This window comes from Lepidochelys kempii, chromosome 2, assembly GCF_965140265.1.
Source record: "Lepidochelys kempii isolate rLepKem1 chromosome 2, rLepKem1.hap2, whole genome shotgun sequence".
NCBI lineage: Eukaryota > Metazoa > Chordata > Testudines > Cheloniidae > Lepidochelys > Lepidochelys kempii.
In genome coordinates this window covers 85,427,591-85,453,764 of record NC_133257.1, presented here as the reverse complement: position 1 = coordinate 85,453,764, position 26,174 = coordinate 85,427,591, and the positions used below count along the sequence as shown (strand labels likewise).

The 26,174-nt window shown below is 41.6% G+C and overlaps 1 protein-coding gene across 1 annotated transcript in view; it reads left to right on the top strand.

The window, feature by feature from the left end:
* Positions 1–26,174, top strand: part of MYOM1 (myomesin 1) — a 99,777-nt gene that overhangs the window by 9,558 nt on the left and 64,045 nt on the right. The window contains exons 3-9 of the mRNA XM_073331468.1: positions 7,125–7,262; positions 14,898–15,108; positions 15,716–15,873; positions 20,930–21,022; positions 24,578–24,666; positions 24,794–24,856; positions 25,806–25,970. Of these exons, the coding sequence (XP_073187569.1) occupies positions 7,125–7,262; positions 14,898–15,108; positions 15,716–15,873; positions 20,930–21,022; positions 24,578–24,666; positions 24,794–24,856; positions 25,806–25,970 (917 nt within the window). The remainder of the gene's footprint in view (positions 1–7,124; positions 7,263–14,897; positions 15,109–15,715; positions 15,874–20,929; positions 21,023–24,577; positions 24,667–24,793; positions 24,857–25,805; positions 25,971–26,174) is intronic.

Here is a 26,174-nt window from a genome sequence, read left to right as displayed (position 1 = left end):
AATAAGCATGTCATAAAAACAAATTTTATATTTTCAAGATCACTGGTTTTATAATTTATACTCAGGTAGAGGAGAAAATGCCTGGAAATATTCATTTTTAGGAGGGGGTTCACAGGTTGTTAAAGTTTGGGAACCACTGATCTAGGCTGTTCTCAGTGGTAGCAGATGACAGAATGAGGAGTAATGGTCTCAAGTTGCAGTGGGGGAGGTTTAGGTTGGATATTAGGAAAAACTTTTTCACTCGGAGGGCGGTGAAGCACTGGAATGGGTTATCTAGGGAGGTGGTGGAATCTCCTTCCTTAGAGGTTTTTAAGGTCAGGCTTGACAAAGCCCTGGCTGGGATGATTTAGTTGGGGATTGGTCCTGCTTTGAGCAGGGGGTTGAGCTAGATGACCTCCTGAGGTCCCTTCCAAGTCTGGTATTCTATGATTCTATGACTTAAAAGAGGCTGGAGATGGCCCAAGAAGAATTTCCCTTGCACAGGGGAACTCTGCTAGCAGAGGTGGCTCTGCTATCTCCTATACCAGATGCGCTCCCCACCCTTGGTATAAGGGGAGGGAAGGGGTGTTCTGGGGGCATGCTAGGGATAGGGTGTCTGATTCTCCACTGGTGTAAGGTCAAGTTAGAGTTGCTCCCCTGCTCTAACTTGTGTTGGGGCTGGTGACTTAGGATCAGGGAGCTGCAGTCAGTTACCTGAGCTTTCTGACCACTATTGTACCCAGGCTTCACTTGGGTGGAATGGAAAATCTGCCCCTACAAGCCCAGAAACAATGACAAGACAAATCACATAGGATAGATTTACATTTACCTGGGGGAAAGATACCAAAGTAAAGCCACAGCTTGGGGTACAAAGGCACTATGCAATGATCTCGTATTGGGCTTCTATTATGAGAGAACGGGATAAAAGTTCACATCCTGTTTTTACATCCATACAGGATTACATCTGGGTTTACATCTTTAGGGACAGCTCTAGTTCTGCTCCCATTTCACTGGTAAATTCAGTGAATCTGAGCAACTGAGAAACACAGGAATTAATATTATAAACACACTGAAAATTTTGAAAACTATATCCGGAAATGAGGACAGTATACTCAGGTCACAACCCTGATAATGGACTACAGATAGCGTCTGACCTGGGTAAAATATACATATATTAGTTTGGGAGATCACATTAGGCTGAGAGCTATTCAAAGGTCACGGTAGTGTTCCTCTGTGAAATCAGAGAGCAATGTTGGTCCTCTAGGTTCTCCTCCAGGGAGATTCTGTTGCACGTATCAAGTAAAAGCTTTGGTCACAACTTATTGAAAGAAAGGGCAAGATTTTTGGAATCTGTTTTTAAGACAGTACAGGCCTCTTTCTTAGGCCAGCTAAATGGCGACTATAGACAGAATTTACTTCTTATAGAGCACTAGAAGGATTGTGAATAACCAAAAAGGCACCAGGAGGTGCAGTGATACCAGATTTGTCTTCTTATATAAACAACTCAATTTGAATGTGCTCCTGTGTTAGTCCTTCATATAGCCCACTTTGCATGGAAGTTAACGATATGAAGATTAGGAAAGAAAATGAAGTCCAGTTCTGGGTTTTCTTGCCCAGAAAGCCTCAGTGAAACCTGAAACATGTTTATTCAGCTCTTCAGTACAGTTCCTTTGCTGTTTGAAGCTTTTCAATACTGTAAAGGGACAGACTAGATCCCACAGGAACAGGCCTGTGCTGGGGAAGGTGAAGAGCTGCACTGCTCCAAGTGGAGCAAAAGGAGGCATTGTGAGGAGCCACTTTGGGGTGGCAGGCACCCCTAGCGCATGCACGACAGTCAGTCTTTCTATGACTGTTTACTCCAGGCCAGGTTTAGGAAGTGCAGATTGTTAAAGTAGTTAGTCTGAGAATAACAAAAGCCAGAAAGACTTATAGGGTCAGTGTGAGTCCAGCAGCTGGACTAAGGAATCACACTGGTATTCTCTACAATAGAGTGGTGTCTCTTATCTGGCACAAGAAACACTTCATCAGGGAGCAGTTTCTGCACTCCAGAGAGCACAGGGACTGCAACTGTAGCTGGCCCTTAGACAGGGGGCACAAGAAAGGTGACGGCTCCAGTGCTTTTCTGATTCTCACAGGGGCAGACCATAGTCTGGTCAAAAGGATACAGGGAATAATCACAGCTTTCTGTAGCAAAAGAGAGACAAGGTGCATGAGATATTGGACCAACCAGTGAAAGATACTCCTCACCCATCTTGTCTCTAATATCCTGGGACTGGCATAGCTACCACTACACTGAATGCTACCTTTCGCAAAAGAGACTGTAGGAGGTAGCTCTCCCGGGGGATTCAGCTCAGTAGATTTAGTCAAAGGCAGTGAGCGAGAAATTTAAGGCAGAGCAGGGGTATGTGTGATATTTTTATCATATGCAATGGCTCTCAATGAAACTCTCAGGTCCATTCCTGCTGGCCAGGACTACACATTGTAGTGGAAGTTCCCGACGTGAATCTGCAGTACCTGAGGGGCCTGCAGGAATGGAACTGTCCTTTTCAGTAATACCAGTTGTAGAGAAAATAAGAGGGGATATTCAGCTGCAAATATTTCAAAGCACACTTAGGTCACTTGATAGGAAATGGAGTATGCAATTTATTTTATCTTTGCAAACTCATTTTATTTTAGAGAGTTACAGTTAGGGAAGACAAAGACACTTGGAAAAAGAAATCATAAGTAAAGCAAAAGGAAGAACAGTGGTAGTCTCAAATACAGGTAATTTCCCCCCCTTTTAAATATAAATTTATTTTATTCATTCTTCATATGTTGGGTTTTTTTTCTGCCTATCTGACAATCACTGTACTCCATTTGGCAAAGTGCTTTGAGCCATAGATGAGTGGGCCCTGTATTTTTACTATAGCGCTAAAGCCTTTTGTGAGCCTTTTTATACTGTTATATATGTGTTACATTACTTTCCCTTCTACACCAAGGCTCCACCAAGGACCATCCCCACTCACTTTATGGGAAGAGGAGTAACAGCCCCTTGATGCTTTTTCTCCCAACAGCATTGTGACATGTGATGTGAATAACCTGCACAGGGAAGTAAGAGGGCTCTTTATGCTCCCCCCTCCTGAATTCCTTGTGTGGGTGTATAGTCTGGCTTGTAGTCTGGTGCACAGTCTGATTTGAGAAAAAAATTGACTGGAACCAGACATGAGCCAAGGAAGTGAGGTTCAGTTCTGAATCAAGGTTAGGTTTAAGTTAGGTGTGACAGGACTCCACTCGCCATGCTGGCACCTCCTGCTGGCTGTCTTGGGGATTAGCTCCGCAGGTTGGTACACCCTCTACAGAAGGTGCCTTGCTTGCTGTCACCTGCTTCTGGACCCATGTCACTCCACGGACTGCGGCATCCTCTTCATTACTCAGCCCTCTGGCCGTGTCAAAATCTGTGCTCCCCCATTCCATGGGTAAGTGCTGCAGTCCAACTGTCCTGCCATTTTCACAGTGGCAACTGCAGCCAATGGTCTGGCCACTTTCCCGTGGCCGAAGCACCCTTTTTGTCCTTGTCTCAGGGCCTCTAACTGCAAATCCCAGCAGCCAGCCAGGAGCTCTCTCTAGCTCCCCAGGTCCCTGCTAGCAGCACTGTTCTGTCCAGGGTGCTAGCTTCTTTCTCCTTGCCAGGCACCCAGTCCTCCTTCTTAAGCTCCAGGGAGTAACTGACTGCTCTGCCCTGCAGCTCTTCTTATATGAGTCTGCCAGGCCCTGAATGGATGTTCCTTTCAGCCCCTCTCTAATTGGCTGCCTCCTGCACAGCCTTCCTAGAACTCTATTAACTTCTTTGAGGCCAGTGTTGGGCCAACTCCCCATCACACTACGGTTCTGGGTTTGTGGTTCAGGAAGAATCAAGAGTGGAAAAGGCCTGGGTTGGATTTAATGGTGCTGAAAAATTGAGTGAACTGAGATTTCCACCACTTTGGGCCTGACATCTAATGAAAACAGATGCTCCCTTATGTTTCAGTTAAATCTAAATGAGAATTCAAAATTGGTCTTTCTAGATTTGGAAACAACCAGGAATCAAAAGGCAGGTTCAGGTCCAGGTTTTCAAATCTGAATCCCAGGAAATTTGAAAGGGTTCAAATTCAAGATGCCTGTTTTGTACCATTTTTAAATAATACATGAATAAGACTTTTGGGTGGGTAAAGAACTTAGTTTTCCTTTTGAGCAGCGCTCATTTATGAACAGTAACTAACATGCTTTGGGTTTGATGTAATATTTTTACCACTTGTTTGATGACTTGTCACAGTGCATTTGTGGTTGGCTGCAATGCTCATATTCTATCATCCACAAATCCTAAAGATGAGTACATTATCTAACATTATACTACTGCATATCTTGTTTCACTCTCTCTCATGCTCTGTGTTGCTTTGTCTAGACTGTTGGTACACTCTGTTTATGCCTGGATTTTGGTGCAGAAGGTTATAAAGCTTGGCGTTTCTAATGGATTTGCTCTGTGGCAGCTGCTCAGCAGTGCAAGCAAATCCAGTCAATGCCACTACAGCTCCTGAAGGAACCATATTGCCACAGGGTATGGGGCCTAGTGGAGCAGAAACCATCCCCTAAATGTCTCTGATCTGCGGTAATGGTATTGGGAAACATCTATGAAGGGAATTTTTCTCCCCACTCTTAGCCCTCTTTGGGCTTTTCTGCTGCAGAGAGTGATTTCATGCAATAAATCCACTTTGTGTGTATGAATACGGGAGAAACTCTAGGAGAAGTCCAGACATAGTGTAATAGTGGAAGGAGTATAAATGCAATGGTCAAAGATGCAGCAAAGATGCAGTCAGTCCAATTTAGCATATGGATATCTGCTACATTATAGGCAGAGCTTCTCGCACTGCCTATTATTCAGGTTGCCCAAAGCATGTGATCATGTAATTAAAGACTGTCTCATAATGCAGACATGCAAGGGGGCAAATTAATGTTGCAGAGGGACAATCTTAATTCTGGCATTTTCTAACTTTTGAGTGCTTGACTTTGCAACTTTAATAAAGTTCTTTTAATAGATTTTTGTGTGGTATATATCCATCCATTTAGACACAACTGTAGATATGAGGTGTAATTCATAGTTTATCATATAGCTATCATCCTTTCCAGGATTTCACAGAGTGGCCAGGAGCAATGTATTGTGAGATACAATTTGCTAGAACTCCAAGCAGAAACAATTGACATGACCACCATTTGTTGGTTAATGTGTGCAGTTTGTAGCAACGGACATGCTAGTGTTTGCCCTGAAGATAGGGATGAGATGTACATCTCTGCCTGCACTTTCTTGAGCACTATGGAGAGATTCTGCCTGGCAACCAAACCTAGAACAATGCTGCTTGTTCCAAGTTTGTGGGAGCCTATAATTTTTTCTCTCCCTTCTGGACTATCGCAAGTGAGGGTGGGATTTAGCACATATTTTGGAATATCAGGAAGTTCCTTCTTGGAATATAAATTATGGTACTGGCATCTCTAAAGTATGTTACCTTCTAGACTCAGGCTTCAGCCTACAGACTACATAAGCCCATAGATGCCTGAATATTTCATGTATTAGCACTAATAGTATAGATTTGGAGATCATGTGTTTCATCCAAAGGTTCCAATAACAAATACCTGGACTTAAGATGTGTCTGATAACTATGGTCAAGTCCTTTCACGCTGCCCATTTATAGCTGGTGTTAACATGGATCTTGGCGACATACAGTCTGAAAACCGGATATCCTTGGATTTCTTGTGGCATGTTCTGATTGAAAGTGGGTAGACAAGCCAAGGATTTAGAAAAGGCTGATGCTTATCTGGGACTTATACCTTTGGAGCGTAATATGAATATGAGGAAAAATGGCTAATAATAAGGTCAATGCTCATTGTTGTATTGTGTAATATTGAACATGTCATGTTTCTAAAAGGTCAGCTACCATAGCTGATACTATTAGGGTCCCTGGGCTAGAGCCCGGAGTAGAGGGTGGGCCCCTCCTTTGCCCCCAGATTAATCACTGAGACTGGGAGACAACAGAGACTGTGCAAGGAAGGATAACTTCTCCTCACCTCCCTCGCTGGCTTATGATGAAAATGGCTCAGTAGACCGTGACCCTTGTCTTTAGAGAGAGAAGGGTTATGTGGAGGGTCACAGTGAGCCTCTGAGGCTATCGAAATCCGCCAGGAAATGCGGGACCCACAGAGGCAAGGACAGAGCTTTGTCACACACTGTACCTTAAATGTACCCATGCCATGTATTTAAGCTACCCATGCCTTGAATGTATTCTGACCTTCCAGAAACTTGTCCAAGGTAGAGGGGAATCCATGAATTCGACAACTGTGGCATTCCCTTTTCCTCTGTTTCTCCCCTTGTCTACTTTCCCTTCATTAAATGACAAATTAATTCATTGTGCTTGCTTTTTTCATTATTTTGTAGTGGGGTAGCATGGTATAGTAATAGTACAGGGTCCCATCAGTCACTGAAATTCATACTGCCATATAGTTTGCATACATATAGTTTAAAAAACATTAGCACTCTGAAGTGTTCTGCATATCAAAAATTATTCCAGCTAGGGGAACTAGATAACTTCATGGCTCGTTTTAGAATACAGAGCTTTTTGCCCATAGTTCACTGGTTCAAATGGAGTCCAGAGGATTAAAATTCATTAGGATTTGTTAGATGTTCAATGGCCCTTGGTAATAGATGAGGTAGTCTTAGTCTAGGATCTAGTAGACAGGTATCCACATCACAAAAAATATCATTACAATTTACATGAGTTGGAACCCTCCTACCTTGATTGACAGTCTCTGCAGACTAGCCATGGACGGGGTTATAGAACTCTAGAAGGCTCAGCTCACAGGAGTGGTGAAATGTGCATTGCTACTAGGTATGCTGGACATTCTCCGTACATAGAGGGATCTAATTTCAAGGCCCATCACTTTGGCACCTTTAATGAACAGTGAGATAAAGTGCATTTTGAAAACTTGCTAATTGAAACATCATAACTGGTTGCTAAGAAAGCATACGGGAGCTTACATTATTATAAAATGCCTAGTATTTCTTCTAGTTTTCTGAATGTTTTTTTTCAACAGCTTCCCAATTTTCTTTTGTGAGTCTAATAATGTGGCTTTTATTTCAGACTAAAAGATTCCAATATAATGATAGAAGATCGATCCTATAAATTGAGTCCCAAAGCAAAGAGGGCAAAGCAGAGTTTATTCTCTGAAGAGAAAGAAAATAAAGCCATTGACTATGTAGTACCAATGTTCACAGGACGGTATGTTTGTTTTCCTTTCTCTTTTTCTTGGTGTCCTTGTTTATTTATCAAATATTCCTTATGATAATAATGAATAATCCATCTCTTTTTTTATCTATCAACCTCAAAATGCGTTTAAAAAGGTGGGTTCGTTTTCCCTACTTTACGTATGGGGAAACACACAGAAGTTAAGTGTCTTGCCCCCGGTCACTGAATGTGTCAGTGAAAAAGCCAGGAAGGAAACTCAGGTATTCTGATTTAATTTTGTGCCCTTGTTATTTGCACTGTGCACACCTTATTTCCTATGAGAAGGAAAGAGAGTTATGGACATTTAGCCATGAAAACTGGGCCTGATTCAAGAATTACTGGGTAAAATTCTATGCAATAGGTCAGACTAGATCATCATAATGGTTTTTCTGGCTTTTCACATCTGTGAATCTGTGGTGAATTTGAAGGGTCATGCACCCCACTTCCTAGCAATCTGGGAAACAAGTTTGTGCACACAATTTTGTTGGCTTTTCTGGTTTAAATTCTAGAGAAAAATCTTTAAATGTCTCTTATTAAGTCAGTGTTAAATATGGCAAAATTGAAAAACTTGCTCATGTTTTGCCCTGGCAGAGGAAAAAATGTTAATGATAAAACTAATTAAGATCTCAAGTCCAACATAATCAACTCTAATGCTCCCAGGTAGGGGTGGTATTTATATCATGTCTGCTATTGACGTGATAAATTTCTGCTGCAACAATGTCCTAAGTAAATCTGAATGTGAACTTTACATAGTAGCCAAAACCAAGGCAAACATGGAGACTTTCCTGGGATATGGCATAATGATTTATTATGAGATAATGACATTCCAGACATAGTCATTTGTTCAGGTTAATTCATACCAGGGCAAGTCATGGAAAATTAACTCGTGATTGGAGATCAGGAGAAAAGCCCATTTGCTGTCAAATTCACACCTCTGTTTATGTCTCCTGTGAAGCTGTGTTTTTCACATGACATTTATGGAGTGTGAGAGACAAGGTAGATGAAGTAATATCTTTTATTGGACCAACTTCTGTTGGTGGAAGGGACAAGCTTTTGAGTTTCACAAGCTCTTCTTCAGGTCTGGAGAAGGAAACTAGAGTGTCCAAGCTAAATACAAGGTGGGACAAATTGTTAAGCATAAGGGGTTCACAAATGTTGTAGGAGGCCACTTAAAATGAAGCAATTCATACTTCTACGGTTGTAGGACATTGGTGGGTCAGTGGGCAGCAGCATGTGTTACAAGTTGTTGCAAAGGGCCATAAAACCAATGTCTCTGTTAAATCTATATTATTGTCCAATGGAGTTATGAATTTAAGTTCCCAGGCTCATCTGTTGAAGGTGTTGTGCAGGTTTCCTTTGAGGATGAGGATTGAGAGGTCAGATGTGGAGTGGTTGCTATGTGAAAAGTGGGTGAAGGTATGGAATTCAATGGTATCATGGGCTACTGCTGAATTTACACTTGTAAATTGTAGCACTTCTACTGTGTAAGTAACCTCATGCTTTTGTGTGGAATTCAGATTTTCATCTCATCAGTGGGACACATTTGCTTTTGCCTTTTTAATACCTTATTTTTGAGATAAGGAATGTCTAGCCCAGAGGTTTTCTTTCTTGTTCTGTCCCCTCCCATCTCTGAATCTACCCTTCCCACTCTTTTTACCCTTCCCACTCCTCCATGCCAGAGATTCACTGCTCTTTAGTTCAACCAAGATACAAAGACATATGCACCCTACATTTTCAAAGCACTACTTTAGAGTTTTAAGTATGTCTCTCATGATGGAAATAGATACATTTAATATTTTATGCACAGTCTGCAATAAATCTCCTTTAAGTCTACTTACAATTTATGGCACTATGTGATTTAGGGCAGGTCTACACTAGAAGTGCTACATCAGTGCAGCTGCACCACTGTAGCATGTCTGGTGAAGACGCTCTAAGCCGCTGGGAGAGTGCTCTCCCGTTGGCATAATTACTCCACCTCCACAAGAGGTGGAAACTATGTAGGCAGGAGAGTGTCTCCTGCCAACATAGTGCCGATGTGGACAGCGCTTAAGTTGCTGTAACTTGCGTCACTGAGGGGGTGTCTTTTTCATACCCCTGAGCAATGTTAGTTAGATTGACTTCAGTAGTAGTGTAAACCTGTCCTCAGCTAACTGGGGTGTTTTAAAGAGTGTTGCATTTGCAATTTTCCATTAGCTGCTTCCCCTTCTCTTCAAGACGAACGTGTCTCCTTTTAGGTGTGCCTAACATTTACAAATACAGGATTTATTCCTCCTTTTGGAAGGAAGTGTTGTCCAGCAACTGGATGACATTACTCCTGATTTGCTTTGCTTCACTATTGGATTGTGATTTGGGGCAAGTCACGACCACTCTGTGCTACATTTTACTTGTTTGTAAAATTAGTATAATAGTACCTAACTCAGAAAGGAGTTGTGAAGCTTAATTCATTTCTGTCTGTGCAGCACCTGGAAATCCTAAAATAAAAAGTGCTATAGAATTCCAAAATATTATCATCAGTACAATGATTATGAATTATACTACTACCTATTGTCAACCCTATTTCCTGCACATGACAACTCAAAATGTTGTGAATGCTTTTGGGCCATTTTATTGGCCCACACTGTGATTTTGAATTAGTTTAAGGGTTTTAAAAGGCACATGATGGTCATTAGGTGTCCAAGTAGGCATTTTATCATGTGTTTTGTTTTTGTGAATTTGTTGGCATCATATTGATGTCTGTGTGCCAGGATTGTGGAAGTGATATGTTGCATCAGTGTCAAGCATTTATTCTTGTTTGAAGAATAATAGCCCAGACTCATTGAACCACGTGCATGCTATAAATCAGACCTAAATTCTCCTGTGAAACCAATGCACAGTTCCCCATGCACAGATAGTTTGTACAAGGAATAGGTACTTTAAAAGGTCAGCATTCTAGCCATTCTACAGTGCTATTATATTGGCTGTGGTACTGTTTCAATAATGTTTCCATTATAACCCTCTATTTTCAGGGGTTTCAAATTCTGCTGTAAAAATTCACTCACATGGAAAACAAAGACTCAACTCATTATTATTTATTCTTACACACGTACAGAGTCAACATCAGCTTCTGTGGGATTGCAGGGTATAAGTCAATGCAGAATTTGGCCCATGGAGGATAAAATTAGGGAAAACCTGTTGCTGTTCTAGCATATAAAGCACCGAGTGCCAGATCCAACTACCACTGAAGCCAATGAGATAATTTCCACTAAAGTTAATTGAAACAGAATCTGGCTCATAGGCAGGAACTCTGCACCCAACAACACATGTAAGCTGAAAACTTGTGGGTACCATACATCAAGAACTGTTTTCCTGAAGAATTTTAAATATATCATTTTAGGCTTGAACCTGCAGTCTATACCCAGGTAAGTTCCCACTTATGTCAGTGCGATTTTTGACTTTATAAGGAATGTGGAATCAGGCCTTAAATGCTCTGTTGTTTTTGCTGTGATTCACCCTTGCAGGGAACATTGAATCCTGATCTTTGGCCTTGGCAGATAAAGAAAGGAAGAAATTAGTTTCTCTTTTGTTTTAAAATTGAATGATTTATAAGCTGTAGATCTACACACTTGAGGCTCAATCCTGCAAGGTGCTAAGCCCCTGTTTGGAGCTGAGGATGCTTATTATCTCACAGAAGCTGCTCAGCGGCTTGAGGATCAAATCCAAGTTCCATTAACATTTTGGTATCTTAAACATTTGTAGGGCGCTACCAAATTCATGGTCCATTTTGATCAATTTCATGGCCAGAGGGTTTTAAAATTGTCAATTTCACATTTTTATCTGTTTACATCTGAAATCTCATGGTGTTGTAACCATGGGCATCCCAACCCAAAAGGTACCTGGAAATGGGTCTGATCTCCCCACTCCCAGAGCTGCCATGCAAGGGAAGGACAAGTTCTGTCCCTCCCCAGCCCAGCAGGGATTCACAGCTAGGAGCCACCTGGCTGGGGCACTCCCAGTAGCAGGGGGAGATCGGACCCATCTCCACAAGTCTCCTCCAGCTACAGGAACCTCCGGTGCTGGGCAGGGAGCTTCTTGCAGCAGGGGGAGGCACTTGGAGGTGGGTCTGATCTCCACACCCCACAGCTGCCATGCAAGGGAAGGACAAGTCCTTTCCCTCCCCAGCCCAGTGGGGACTTGCAGCTAGGAGCCCCCTGGCTGGGGCAATCCCAACAGCAAGGGGGAGATCATATTTCATGCGGAAGGGCTGATTTCACTGTCCGTGACACATTTTTCATGGCTGCGAAATTGGTAGGGCCCTAACTATTTGTAAAGAAAAAGAAAACGAGGTCAGCTTGCCTTTAAAATAAAAATGTCCTTGATTCAGCCAAAGTGAATTTAGATAGCTACATTTATATTTATTGAATTAGGGCAGATCTACATTTAAAAAGCTGCACTGGTACAGCTGCACTTCTGTATTGCTTTAGTGAAGATGCTACTACGTCAATGGGAGAGCTTCTCCTGTCAGCGTAGTTAATCCACCTCCGAGAGAGGCAGTAGCTATATTGACTGGAGAAGCCCACCCATTGACACAGGACTTTCTGCACTGGAGGTTAGATTGGAATAATTGTGTTGCTCAGGGGCATGGATTTTTCACATCCTGAGCAACATAATTATACCAATGTAAGTTCATAGTGTAGACCTGGTCTGAGATATGAGTTTTTAAAACAATTTTTAGAAATCTCCATCACAGTTTCTGTAGTTTCAAATGGTGATTGTGAATGCTGTTGCCACCACTGAGGTAGAGAAGCCATTTTACTGGTACTTCCCAGGAGGTCCTATCTGCCAAAGTAGCTCAAAACACCAAAAGCTGACGTCAGAATTTGAATATACAAGAAAGACAGGAGACAGTCAATGTTGTCATATAAGTTGCCTCAGTACTTTCAGGATTTTATATGTGTGCTTAATGTAACTGTTCATTCCAATGCTGAGTTGCATTGCTTCTCTTTAATGACACTGACACCAAACTGTAAAGGTGGCAGCTTGGGCAGTTATTTATGGTTTTATTTAGAGGTGGCCCCAAATAATTCCCCAGATTCAAACTCCCTGAACTTCAGGGGTTTCAGTCAGAATTCCTCTTTAATCTAGTCATTGGAAAAAAAAGAGTTAAAAGTAGTTTCAATTACTTCTCTGTCCCTGGTTATCCCTGACAGTTGTTCTTGGTTTACATTTAAGTTTTCTTTTTCAAAATGTTTTCCTCTAACCTGTTGCTGTGTGGAAGGCCCACACAAACAACAGGGACAACTGATTAAGTAACAGTGTATACAGGCGAAACAGTGAAAATGACATTACAAAAGTGCTGTCTAATGCACAACACTAGCAAATTTAGTAAACAAGGAATTTCTCCCCCCAATCTCTTTCAGTTATAATAGGCGAAAGGAAGCTCTAGCCATGTATCCAAACATCAGATTGGGTCCTTTGCTTAGCTTCATGAGTATATAATGATACATATAGTGCGAGACTGAAAAAGCTGGCAGTTTTACCTAAAATTAATGGTTACTGCAGAATCTGCAGTAGAACACCAAGCAAGTTTTAAAGTAAAACCATTTATTTTGCTAAACCAAAAGTTGTGCAGTAGCTGTATTCACCAGAAACACAGTAATGCACCCTTTAATCAGGAAACCCTCCCTGCACACTGAAACAGCTCTGAAGCTCTGACAATTCTAAAGCAAAAAGGCTGCAATAGTGTTCCCACATGTGAATCTGAAGGCAGAATTTGACATGGTGATATTTGTGACCAAAAGCACCCCTGTATTCATACCCTACACATTGTTCTATTAAATCTTTATACAAAATATGCCTTGTGAGGCAATATTTGAAAACTAATAACTCTCTGATCAATAATATCCTGGCAAAATGTATATAGTAACATTATATGTAAAGTTATGATTTCTCCCTCTATGGTGTTACCTGTTCAAAACCAGACAGCCCTGCCTAGGCAAAAATTGTTAACAAGGTCTACCCTAAACAAAGGAATGTGTGTTTACTTTAATTTACATATAAGTAGTAAACAGGGTCATCAAAACAGCAAGGGGGGAGATAGTAGGGAACAGAACAATTTGCATTTCAGCAAACACAAGTGGGGAAAAAATGAGTATGGAGCTTCTTTCATTACCGGATTCCTTGTTACTTTCCTCACTGATTAAATAAACTTTAATTTGAGGGGTAACCTTCAGAAGAATCCACTTCAACGATTCACTGGACTATAAAAGAAAGGGTCAGAGAACCCTAAATTGACTCTTTGACCTCAGAAGACAAAGGCACCAGCACCTTTGGGCCTCTGGGCCAGATCCTGATCAAGGAGAGGGACATTCACCATCTTGCTAGGAGACTGTGGATGAGAAAGGCCATTTTGAACAATGCCTTGAACCAAACCTTGCAAGATTAAGATTTAGATGTTTAGATGTGTGTTTTCACTTTCATTTGCTGGTATCCATTTCTAACTTTAACTCTTATATTTGAATACACTTAAATCCTATCTTCTTTTGTTAATAAACCTATTTTATTTTTAATCTGAACCAATCTAGTGCTATGTTTAAACTGAATTGGTTGATAACTCCAGTAAAAGTAGCAAATTGTTGAATATTACCTCCTTAGAGGGGCAACAAACCATAATATCGCTCTGATTTTTCCAGGACAGGGCGGGCTATTTCAGAACACATATTTCTGGGAAAATTCAGGGCTGGGGACAGTGTGAAGTCACCATACCAGTTGTTAACCAAGGCTGGTGGAAATCAGTGGTATTGCAGGCAGGCTCCAGGATCCAAAGCATTGGAGCAGGGCTGCCCAGTACATAGACAGAGCGTGTGCTTGTTGCTGACTGTGGGCATTGCAGGAAGTGAGCTAGGAGCAAGGCATTGTGAGCACTTGGGGTTACAGGGTAAGAGGTGACACAGTGCTTCACTAGTCTGGATTGCACACCCTGAATGTGACAATATTACTAGAGCTGATGTTGATTGTATCCTCCATTGCTGAATGCATAAGGAGGATGCTAAAAAGAGAATAAAGTGTTCATGAAACACTAATAATCTTTTTAAAAACATTTTAAAGAACAAATGACTTTACCGACATTAAAGAATAAAGTGCTCGTTTGATTGCAGAGAGCTTTTTGTAGTGCCTGGGACTGTGCTTTTTCATATAAATCAGAAGTGAGAACTTTGTTATACTGCTGCTGTAATCTCCACTTTGTGGTGTTATTGTAAGTGCCACTGCTACAAATCACTATTTAAAGTGTTATTGTGATCGTTCTGTGGGTATGTCTTACACTGTTCTTTATAGCCATGGAAATGGGAAAGCACAACAGGAAACGTATTAAAATGAAAACCTGCATGACACACTTGTCATAGAGAAATGCACTGAAAATGGTAATGACCTTAGATAGCCTGATATACTCAGTCATTCAGCTGTACCCTTCTGTGTATCTGTTGTTATATGATATGAAATTGTTTACTAAGAAATGATCCTTAAAGTAGAAATGCATTCTGAAGAGTGTAAGGTCCTTTATTAAATGGAGAGGGCCAAGCTAAAATGAAGTGTTATAAATGAAATGTTTTCTCACCACTTTCCAGTGTGATTGTGCTTTTTTAATTCCTTCAGTCAAGTGTATGTCAGCGGGATTACAGATACAGAAGAGGAAAGAATTAAGGAAAGTGCTGCATACGTTGCCAGAAGGAACCTTTTTGCTACAGGCGAGGGAATTAGTGCAACTAGAGTGGCCACTTCATCCTCTATGGAAGAGCAGCATGAAAAGAAGTCAAGGAAAGTAGCGATACGAGAGTCAGCTGAACGTCTGGCCCTGAAGAAAACGGTAATAAAACACAAATGAATCCATGGAGTGTAAGAACTTTGGGCCTGGGATTGTCTTTTTTCATTTTTTGTTTGTACAGTGCCTGGCACAATGTTGCATGTCATGGCTGTCTAGCCAGCACCCAGCTCCTACTCTGCATGCTTACATCATGCCAGGGGCAGACAACAGTCAATGGAGAAGCAGCCTCTTAGTCCCACCCCTAAATCCTTCCAAGTGTCATGCAACTTTCCAACAGTTGAGCCTTTCACCAAGGTTCCCCCCAGCCCTGGGACCTGGCCCTGCCCACAGACCAGCGTCTCCCAGTGCTGGGACCTGGCCCTGTCCACAGACCAGACCTACCTCCCGTGGCACCTGACCCCACCCACAAATGGCTGATTTTTTTGTGCCTTGGAGGTGGCATCCCTAGTAGTTTTAGAAAACCATCTTGAAGCTGAAGAATATTGTCTGTCTGTCTAAGTAAGAAGGATATATTAAGTATAATAATCTGGATTTTAAAATAAAAATAGCATTCTGCATATTGCCTAGAAAAAGCCCTAAAACTTTCTTGGGGTGTGGAGCAGTAGTATATGTAAATGGTGAATTTTCTTATGAAATATTTCTCTTCTAGTTAGAAGAGACTGAGGAATTTCACAGAAAGCTGAATGAAGATAAACTTTTACACGCTCCTGAGTTTGTTATCAAGCCTCGTTCCCATACCGTCTGGGAGAAACAGAATGTCAAATTACACTGTACTCTGACTGGCTGGCCAGAACCCCGTCTTACATGGTAGGCTTGTATCTTCATCAGCAATACTGTTCTTGATTGCAAATATGCATTCTGAATTTGTAAATTCTCAGGAAATCTATGTGGCTGAGACTGAGGAAAGCGCAATGTAACTATGTGATCAATGCAGAGCAGTGGTGAAAAAAGCAAAGGCATTCATGAGACGCAGGAGAGAATGCCATACACCTTTATTCACAATGAGTTGTTCCTTACTCCATGAGTGATCCCACTGATTTTAATACTTAGCAAATTTTATATTCAGCTGAGAGAGCTCATAATGAACATACTCTGAGACTCCCCAGAAGTCTTCCAACAAAACAAGGGAAAAACGGATTTGACATTTTTTATATTTCTAAGATAAAAAATAAGCAGAGGCCATCCAGCCCCCCTTCCCTTTAAAAAAACACACTTTTCAGGCCACCTTTATAATGAAAGAAGCATAAAGGTTACAAACAAGCTCAATTTAATAAACAAATCCTTTGCAGGTCATCTTTAAGGTGCAAAACTGCTGTTTTTATAAAAAGTCCCTACTAACAAAAAGAAAAAAAAACAAGAAGAAAAAAATGGAAATAAAATCATCGCCATCTCAAAGGGAATGTATTTCTTTGAGGCATCAGAGAGTGTTTATTGTCTCTGGAGCATTAACGGCTGCTGTGGTTAAAAGCAGTTGCTTAGCTGCTGATTCAGTTACAGTTTCTCTCCATGCGAGGACTCAAGCATGTTCATGGAGGTCACATCATAATTATTTAAGTTATATGCTATAAATTTAGGGCCTGACGCAAAGTCCATTAAACTCAGTGAGAATCTTTCCTTTCACTTCAGTGGGCTTTGGATCAAGGCCTTAGTCTAAGGGCTTGTCTCCACTTACCAGGGATCGATGCTGCGGCGATCGATCCATCAGGGGTCTATTTAGGGGGTTTAGGGAAGACCCGCTAAATCAACTGTCAATTGCTCTTCCATCGACTCCAGTACTCCACAAGAACGAGAAGCATAAGGTAAGTCGACAGAAGAGTTTCTCCCGTTGACCCACTACGGTGTAGACACCGCAATAAGTCGACCTAAGGTATGTCGACTCCAGCTATGTTATTCACGTAGTTGGAGTTGCGTAACTTAGGTCAACTTAACCCTGTAGTGTAGACCTGCCCTACGAGGTCCCAAAATATTCTCTTACAGATGGGTGGGGCATAGATGAAAGTCTAAGTCTCTTGGATTGTCTTTCCTGACTGGAATTTAATTTATGCTTAATTAGTGCTGAGCTGTGGAGCCTTTCTGTCTCATCACCTATTGAGGTGATTTTTTTTAATCTGGCCTGGGCTATACAGAAATACAATCAAGTTATTGAAACAATTAGATGGGGACTTACTGGTGTTTTTTCAGACTTTAAGTGGAATTTGATACTTGCTTTTATCTTATACGATACTTTGAGACTGTGTCTATCAAGCCATAAATGTTTACAACTCAGAGCTGACAGAAAATTAATTTATGTTCAGTACTAAGCATTAAAGATATCAGTGAACTAGAACTGAAACTGTATTTGTGGAGGCATTAGAAAAACTGCTCTCAGATCAGTATTTTAAATATTTAAAACATTTTTGGGTTTGCTGCCTGAATTATTTAGCATCCTACAGGAACTCTGCTATATTTGTCATTTTACTTACTATCTATATCTCCTTAGCATTGTGCTTTTAGACAAATAGCTCATTACCAAAAACTTACCTATTGGCCTGATCCAAAGTCCACTGAAGTTAATGGGAGCCTTTCCACTGAATTCAGATCAAGTGCTCTGTGGACAAATTGTTTCAGTTGTGTACAAATTTTATATTTTAAATACATTTATTCTAGAGATAATCTAAAACCAGTATGTCAGATCTGACCCCTTTCTAACATAGGAAAACATCCAGTTTTGGATCAAAATTTGTAGCTGGAGCCTAGCCCTAGAAGATGGATCCAAACCAAAACACCAGTTTTGAACCCTTTTTAACTTCAGCTCAGATCCATCTTTAATTTATTCCAAAAGATTGACATATTTATTTAGCGCTAAATGAAGCTTTCAGATATATGCCCTTGCCTCTCATTGAAGTCAATGAGTGTATCCCACATGCATGCAAGGACAAACTGGCTCTTGAATTAAATTTAAACAGCAATAAATTTGGGTGATGGAATTTAATACATTATTTTACTTCAAAAAGTCTGTATTTGGCCCTTGGTTCCCAATGGAAAGAATGAATTCAGAGCCCTTACAGCAGGTGGTTTTGCTCAGACATAAGAAGAGCACTGAACTGTATCTGATAGCATTCATTCAGCATTTGTTAACCAAATATCATTCACATATTCCAAGATGTCATTCATTATATGAACAATGAAGAATTTTGAATGACGTGGGTGACAAATTGAAAATCTTCAGGGGCTTTCATTCTAGAAATCCTTACAGTGTGATGCAGGTTCATTAACTGATGCAGTTTTATTGGCTCCATTGGAAAGAAGATATGGAAAACCAAGGATATTTGGGACTTGCAGTAGAAAGTAAAAGTTATTAGTGCATAATGTCGTGGGCTGGTTGAGATCCAACATTTGCTAATGATGTGGCTGTTTTGGAATTATTTGACTTTCCAGAAATAACAAGTGGTCCTTCAAAAGTGTGACGCAGACAAATATAAACCTGCCAAAAATGTAATCATTTATTTTTCACTGACATGATTATGAAAAGAAAAGGAGTGCAAGGATTCTAAAAACTGGTATAACTCATTTAGGGTTTGATCCTGCATAGTGCTGAGCACGGAATGACCTCAATTTCTACAAACTTCAGTGGGTGCTCAGAACCCTGCCACAGTGTCTGGTAGCTTGCTGGGTCAAGTCCCTTATTTCATGTGTTACTATCGGGGGAGCCAGTGCACGTGGTCAGAGATGCACATCCCCATGCAATAGACTCCCTGCACATCCCCATGCAATTGTAAGCGGGGGAATAGTCCCGCTACTGTGGGGAACTTTCCTGGCTTCTGCACTACCCCGGTGAAGTGGGCTAGCGAAAGGATCTGAGTCCTCACTCCCACTTCCTTTACCCAGTGGCCTCCCTGCCCTTGAGGACTCCCCTTCCACTCTCCTGTCTGGCAGAGTCCTCCTGACCTCAACAAGGCTGGGCCCAGGATTCCTGGGGGGCTCGACCCCCAATCCTGCTGTGGTCACCTAGGACAGGGGCTAGGGGGTCCCCACTCCGGGGTATTCTCTCTGCACTGGGCACTTCTCTGACCATTACATACAATTTAAAGCAAATGCAAGTTATTTAATCAACAATTAATTTTAAAAAGAATAAGGAAAAATGGGAAAGGTTAAAGGAAACACATCACCCCGCTCTGTGGCAGGGAACATCACAAACAGTGTCTCTGGAACGTCAGGGCAGTTCACAGTCTCTTCCTTGTAAGTCCCAGGCCTTCTTCTCAGGCCCCGGCTGTGCTGCAGGGATGCTGTGGGTTGGACACTTGCTCTGGTGGTGGCCACACGCTCTCAGGCTCTAAGTGGTAGGACCCTTCTTCCCAGTGTCGCCCCTGCCCTGTTGGGGTTATGATCCAAGCCTGGCCTGCAGAGCCTCTTGGCTGAGGCGTCTCCCTGTGCTGGGCCTGCTGCCCAGGGTCCCCCTCGCTCTCCCCAGCTGCTCACTGCACCCAGCTCCACCACTCGGTCTCAGCACAGCTGCTGCTCTGCCTCCAGCTCCCTGGGCTGCTTCTTTGGCCCCTCTGCCTCTGGTTGCTACAGCTCTGCTTCCAGGACAGGTCTGCTCTGCAGGCTGCTTCTGTGACTCTGCTCCCAGCTCTGACCTGCTTCCTGGGCTGCTCTTCTGGCGCCTCTGGCTCTGGTTGCTGCAGCTTTGCTCCCAGAGCAAGTCTGCTCTCTCTGGGCCGTGCCTTTGGCTTTGGAGCTGCAGCTCTGCTCCCAGGACAGGGTCTGCTCTCTCTGGGCTGCTTTTCTGGTCCGTTTGGATCTGGCACAGCTCTGCTCCCCAGCTTAGCCCCTGCTTTCTCCTTAGCTCATCTCCATTCTGCCTGACCCAGGCAAATCCAGCTCACACGGAGGACGGGACCTCCCTGGCCTCTTGACTCCCTGATTAGCCTGCCTGCCCTGTCATTCAGGCTGACCTGGAGCACTGGCCTCTCCCCATTTTTCCTGGGAGCTGTCAGTCTCAGGGTCCTGATTCCCCATTGACCCTTCCCCCTTTTTAGTACTGGGAGCTAGCAACTAAAACACCCCCACTGAATGTTAGTAAGGGGGCAACAGTCCCCTTCCACAATATAGTTGGGAAGCACCACTAGCAAGTCCAGGGAAGAAGTGGTGGCAGGTGGATCCACTGTTACGTAGATCTTCTGATCATTGTTCCCTGTAAGACAGGATACTAGAATAGCAGGGCAACAGTGCCCATTAAACAACTCTGGTGTTGCACACAATCTGAGAGATAGGACTCCTTCACCCCCGATCCCTGTGGAATGCCCTTTGCACCAAACCCATCTCCTTAGACTTTGCACTGAGAGGAAGATCAGACTGAAAATTAATGGGACTTGTGATGGTAACTCACTTAAGCATTTTTGAAAACCCCACACTTACCCTTTGTCCATAAGTTTGCTGGTGTGGGTAATGTCTGTTATTCCCAACAGTAGGAAGACTTGAAAGGCAACTTTCAATATAAGGGTTGATTAGCAGAGATAGCTTTGGCTTGATCTGTTTCAAAAGTGATTTAAAAACACTATTATACTGGTTTCCCAAATGAAATAAGCTATACTGGAAGAAGGGCTTTTTTGTGGGTATAACTGAGTCTACCTGGGGGTTAATACCAGCATAGATTGGTAACATAAGTTTTAAGTGTAGTCTAGGCTTTAGACTGAATATATGGTGGTGTAGGGAGCCACAGAGTTGTTATTGTCATTGATATATAGAGGTCTGAAATATCTCACTTGTGGCTCTGCTACTCATTAATAATATGGTATAGATTGTAACCAATACCAAGCATTTGCCCTTTTATTGTAAATGATTTACACTTCAGATTACTATATTCTATTTTTTTGTTCCATAGGTACAAGAACAATGTGCCCATCAATGTGCATACTCACCCTGGCAAGTATATCATTGAAAGTCGATATGGGATGCACTCACTGGAGATTAACAAGTAAGGGAGAACCAGATAATTAAATGATTTCAGTAAAAATGTTACTGTTGATTTACCACTGCCGTGTGTGTGTGTATGTCTGTCTCTTGGGAGTCGAGGGATAAGAGCCACCAAATTGGTACAGTTGAGCAGAATAGTGTCTCCTAAAAATGCAAGAAGCTCTGGTTTTCATCTATCAAGGATAAGCAGTCTTCCTAAAAAGAAAAGGAGTACTTGTGGCAGCTTAGAGACTAACCAATTTATTTGAGCATGAGCTTTCGTGAGCTACAGCTCACTTCATCGGATGCAGTTGATAGATTTCCACTCCATACGGCTAAATGCAGTGCCTTGCATAATGACAGGTTTCAGAAGTGAGCTGTAGCTCACGAAAGCTCATGCTCAAATAAATTGGTTAGTCTCTAAGGTGCCACAAGTACCCCTTTTCTTTTTGCGAATACAGACTAACACGGCTGTTACTCTGAAGTCTTCCTAAGTGAATTATAGCTGGATTGTAGTTCAATTTATAGTTGAGTCATAAATACTTGGGCTACTTTTGATAACCTCTGCCACCTTCTTCTCCTCCCATTTACAGTATAAACATGATAAATAATATTGTGCAGGCTTACAGTTGTGACAAGTACAATATTTGATGATTTATTTAGCTCTATTTTCAAATACAAATCGTGGGCGTTAGTCTTACAGAAACAAACAGCATTGGGCGCCACGCACACAGACATAAGAAGGGTTTTAGCAATATTCCTCATCCAAATAGGAAATTTTTTGCTGTTGCCTGTATTCAAGAAAAATTGAAACATGGAGACCTCTTTGTAATGTGAGCTCCTTGAGTGATCAGTTCTGCCTTCAGCATTCAAGTGCCTACTTTAGGTGCCTAAGTGCTGATTAGAGCATACAGATGTAAGATTTGGACATCCTAGTAAGATTCTCACATTTGAAAATGGAGTTTACAGAGTTCACCAAACAGTTCTCATAGGTCCCACATTAGATCTCTCTGCAGGATATAATAACATGGACAACATCCCTGGGATAATAATAAGTACCTTTGTTTTTTTTTCTACTTCTTCTACTCATTGATTCTCATCCTGAACTTCAAAGAGACATTTTAAAATGATTATTCCTCCAGTAGTTAGGATTTGAGTCCTGGAGAAACTTAATATTTACTAACAATACCAGTTAGAAATACTTATGTCTTCAACATTATGTTCCCAATGGTTTTAACCTGTTTATATATTTAATTCAGCTTTATTTCTTATTTCTTGTGCTAGCTTATTTGAATCTTAAACAATTGTTTGAACATCTAGGCAAGGTTTTTTATTTGTTTATCTTTATTTTCCATATCCACATAATGGAGAAAAGTATTAGTATGTTAATTAAAGAAACACGCACACACTCCTTGCACATCGTACTAGGTGAAATTCAGAGAATTTGCTCAAATGAATAAAAGTGAACCTTCCCTGGGCTCTTTGGCATCTGTACAACATCTGGGAAAATGCTGAGCTCCTCCCAATGAAAGCTGAAAGTATTTAGCATGTCACAGTATCAAACCATTTGTAAGGAATACTGGATCTGATTCTTCTCTGAATCAGTTTGGTTAAATGGTGTTGTATTGATGTAAAAACTAGTGAGGGGAGAATCAAGCACCTTCTTCACAATAATGTAGGGTCTGATCTTGTTTCCATTGAAGTCAATGGGAGTTCATGAGTATGGACTAAGTAAAAGTGGACAAGAAAGGGAATAAGTAGCTCAGCATTTGGCCCAGTGTGAGTATGGGCTGAGTGAGTACTAACCAAATACTAGGTAAGGACCTAAGGATTGCATCCCAAAACTTTTCAGAGTATAATTTAGTAGATTCTTTACTGAGATGCTTTGACTGGCAAAACAAAATTGTGCTTAACTGTAGTGAAGTTCTACTGTGAAGAAAAATGTCAGCAAGGTACAGTTTTAGTTAGGAAATTTAATTAGGAGCCTGTGGAAAGGTTTAAAGAATTAAGAAACAAAGAAACCCTATAAAGACCACTTTTCTTTCTTTCACTGCCTCAGACCCTTCAATAACCACTCAGTCTCTTCCCTGTCCCCACCATTCAGTTAATTCTCTGAATCCTTTTAAATTCCCTGCTGCTCTCCAATCGCTCTGGAAGAGTTTCTGCTGGCCTCTGGCCTCTACTGAATTCTACTTTGTGCTCTCTGGACTAAGTGCTCCAGAGAGTTTGACATTTGAATTCAGCACAGACAAGGACAAAACAGATGGAATATGATAGGTGTTCGGACAGTAAAGTTGTGTGAAGGGTGAACTGGGGAACTAATTGGATGTTTGCATGGATGGAATTGGTGCTACTGAAGGGTTTGAAGAAGGGAAAGAGGAATGGGGATCTAATGAGAAGTTATAGGTAAGACTCTGTGTTTGTCACAGAGGTCACAGAAGTCATGGATTCTGTGACTTCTGCAGACGCCCATGTGGATAGCCCGGGAGAGGCCTGAGCAGTTCGGGCAGCCCCTGGGCCAGTTGCACTGTCTGCTGCTGGGGCAGTCTCGGGGCCCCCGCAGCAGTAGGAGTTTGGGTGTGTGGGGGGGACTCAGAGCTGGGGGTTGGGGTGCAGGACAGTGCTTACCTGGGAGGGAGGGGCTTCCCCGGAAGGGCGACAGGAACTTTGCTCACTCAGCTCCTAGCTCCACATGCTGCCTCCGCCTGCAGGCACCGCCCCTGCAGCTCACATTGGCAGTGGTTCCCAGCCAATGGGAGCGGCAGAACTGGGACTTGGGGCGGAGCAGAGGCAGCACATGGAGCTAGGAGCTGGAGGTCGCTGCTTCTCAGGAGGTAGGTAGGAAGCCTGCTGCAGCTCCACCAACACCCCCCTCCAGCATCTGCGGGGTCGCCGGGCCACCTCCCCTAGCACCTGTGGTGCCCCCCAAACAGCCCCTCCACCCCAAATTTTAGTACAGAGTATACAGTAAAAATCATGGTCAGGTCACGGGCCGTGAATTTCTGTTTACTGCCCAGGACCTCTCCATTACTTTTACTAAAAATACCCATGACTAAAATGTAACCTTAGTTATAGGTAAGAAAGCACAGCCATGCTGGTTGCTGAAGAGAATGAAGGAGGGAGATAAGCAAGTCATACAAGTGAATCCAAGCATAATGAACATTCAAGTTCAAGTCATTATGGAGGATAGGTAAAGGTTCAAGCAAATTTTACTTTTAAGACCAATTCACTTCTTCTAGTTAATGAGTAAAGGAGGCTTGTACTTTCAAAAAATCTCATAAGGACCCATCCTGCACTCCTCACTCATGGCCTGCTTCAAAATCTATTTAAATCAATGACCTTCTAAGTTTAATCGGGTGTAATTTATATTGACTTCAATCGGAATTTTACCTGAGTAAGGTTTAGGTCCCTTGTTAACTGAATCAGAGAGAAAAGCATTTAAATCAACACTGAGTAACCATTTGCTATATTACGTTGTGAAAATAATGTTTAGAAAATGATGTTTTGATATCAGACATAGATCCTAGAAATGTCAAAGAGTACTAGGTGCCCTGCCTAATCATTTGCATCATTTCAGATGTGATTTTGAAGACACCGCTCAGTATCGAGCTTCTGCCATGAATGTTAAAGGAGAACTTTCAGCTTATGCTTCCCTTGTGGTAAAGAGTAGGTTTGCAGGACATATTTCCTTTGATTTTTCTTTGAGGGGGCACATTAAAAATTCTGTTGACATGGCTCAAAGTGCTGATTACTTCTAGGCAATTGGTGACTAGAGTTGTTCTCTTTTTTATAGGATATAAGGGAGAGTTTGATGAAAGTTATTTTCATGCTGGAACTGTTACCATGCCTCTCAGCTGTAAGTTCAAAAAATGTGTTTGCCTGACCTAATCCTTTTAAAATTGTGACAGAACAACTGAGGAGATTATTTGGTGACACTGTTTAGAAACAAAATGGGTCTGATTTTCAGAAGCTCTGAGCAGCCGCAACTTCAGTTGAAGTTAGTGAGAGCAGCAGATGCTCAGCACGTCTGAAAATCAGACCTTGTATGATATAAACTGGTTATCTCTTGGTGTCCACAGCAATTTTTGTTTATTTTACAACTGTCTACTGTACTTATCAGTTGGAATAGTGAGATAGATACTGATACATACTTTGTGTTTATACCTTTGGCATTACACTTAGATCTGGAATATAAACGATCAAAGATGTGGAAGCCTCATCCTTTGAAATCTGTAAGACTAGACTGGATAAAACATTAGAGGACAGTCTTGCATTGGCTTCATGGGAGGGACTGGATGACTTGATAGCTTTTGTTCATCTCTAACTTCTGTGATTTCATGATTTCAGGAGGACAAGTAATAGAGATCAAATAGTCAGAACCTGAAGTTAAGTATTCTAGGTATAAGTAATCAGTGGGCCAGATCCTCAGCTGGTATCCAACTAGCTCTACCAAAACTAATGGGGATATGCTGATTTACACCAGCTGAGGATCTGGCCTTACATTGAGAATTACTTTAAAGGTTTACATAAGTACATTGAAGTTTGAGGAGTTGTAGCAATGCTGTGCACCTAAATAATATATATTGGACCTGCTTCTGCAAGGTGCTGGGAGCTCTGTATTTGGAAGATTTGAAAGAGGGATTTGGGGTGTTTTTATTATTATTATTGTGACAATGTAGTAATAATGTGCGGGATCTGCTATAAAAATATAGAAGGTGCCATTTATATACAGTAGCTTTTGCTGGTTTTTGTCATTTATCACTACAAAAGGATAAAAAATTAATCAGACAATTTTCTTTACACAGTTGGTGTTAGCCCCCATGGCTATGCTTCCAAGTTTGAAATCCACTTTGTTGACAAGTTTGAGGTATCCTTTGGGAGAGAAGGAGAGACAATGAGTCTGGGTTGTACGGTTATCATTCATCCTGACATTAAGCGCTTCCACCCAGAGATCCAATGGTACAGGAATGGTAAGCACATATTACAAGATGAATTTTAAACTTGTCTGACAGAGAGCTTCATTCCCTTTCATATCCAATTGAAGAATGAAAAGAGGAAATATAAGGGTACATTATAGCTGTAAGATATGGTATAAAAACGAGAGGGAAATGTTAACGATTTTTTTTCAAAATTTTCCCTTTTAAAATTTTTTTTTAAAATGGCAACATTTTGAA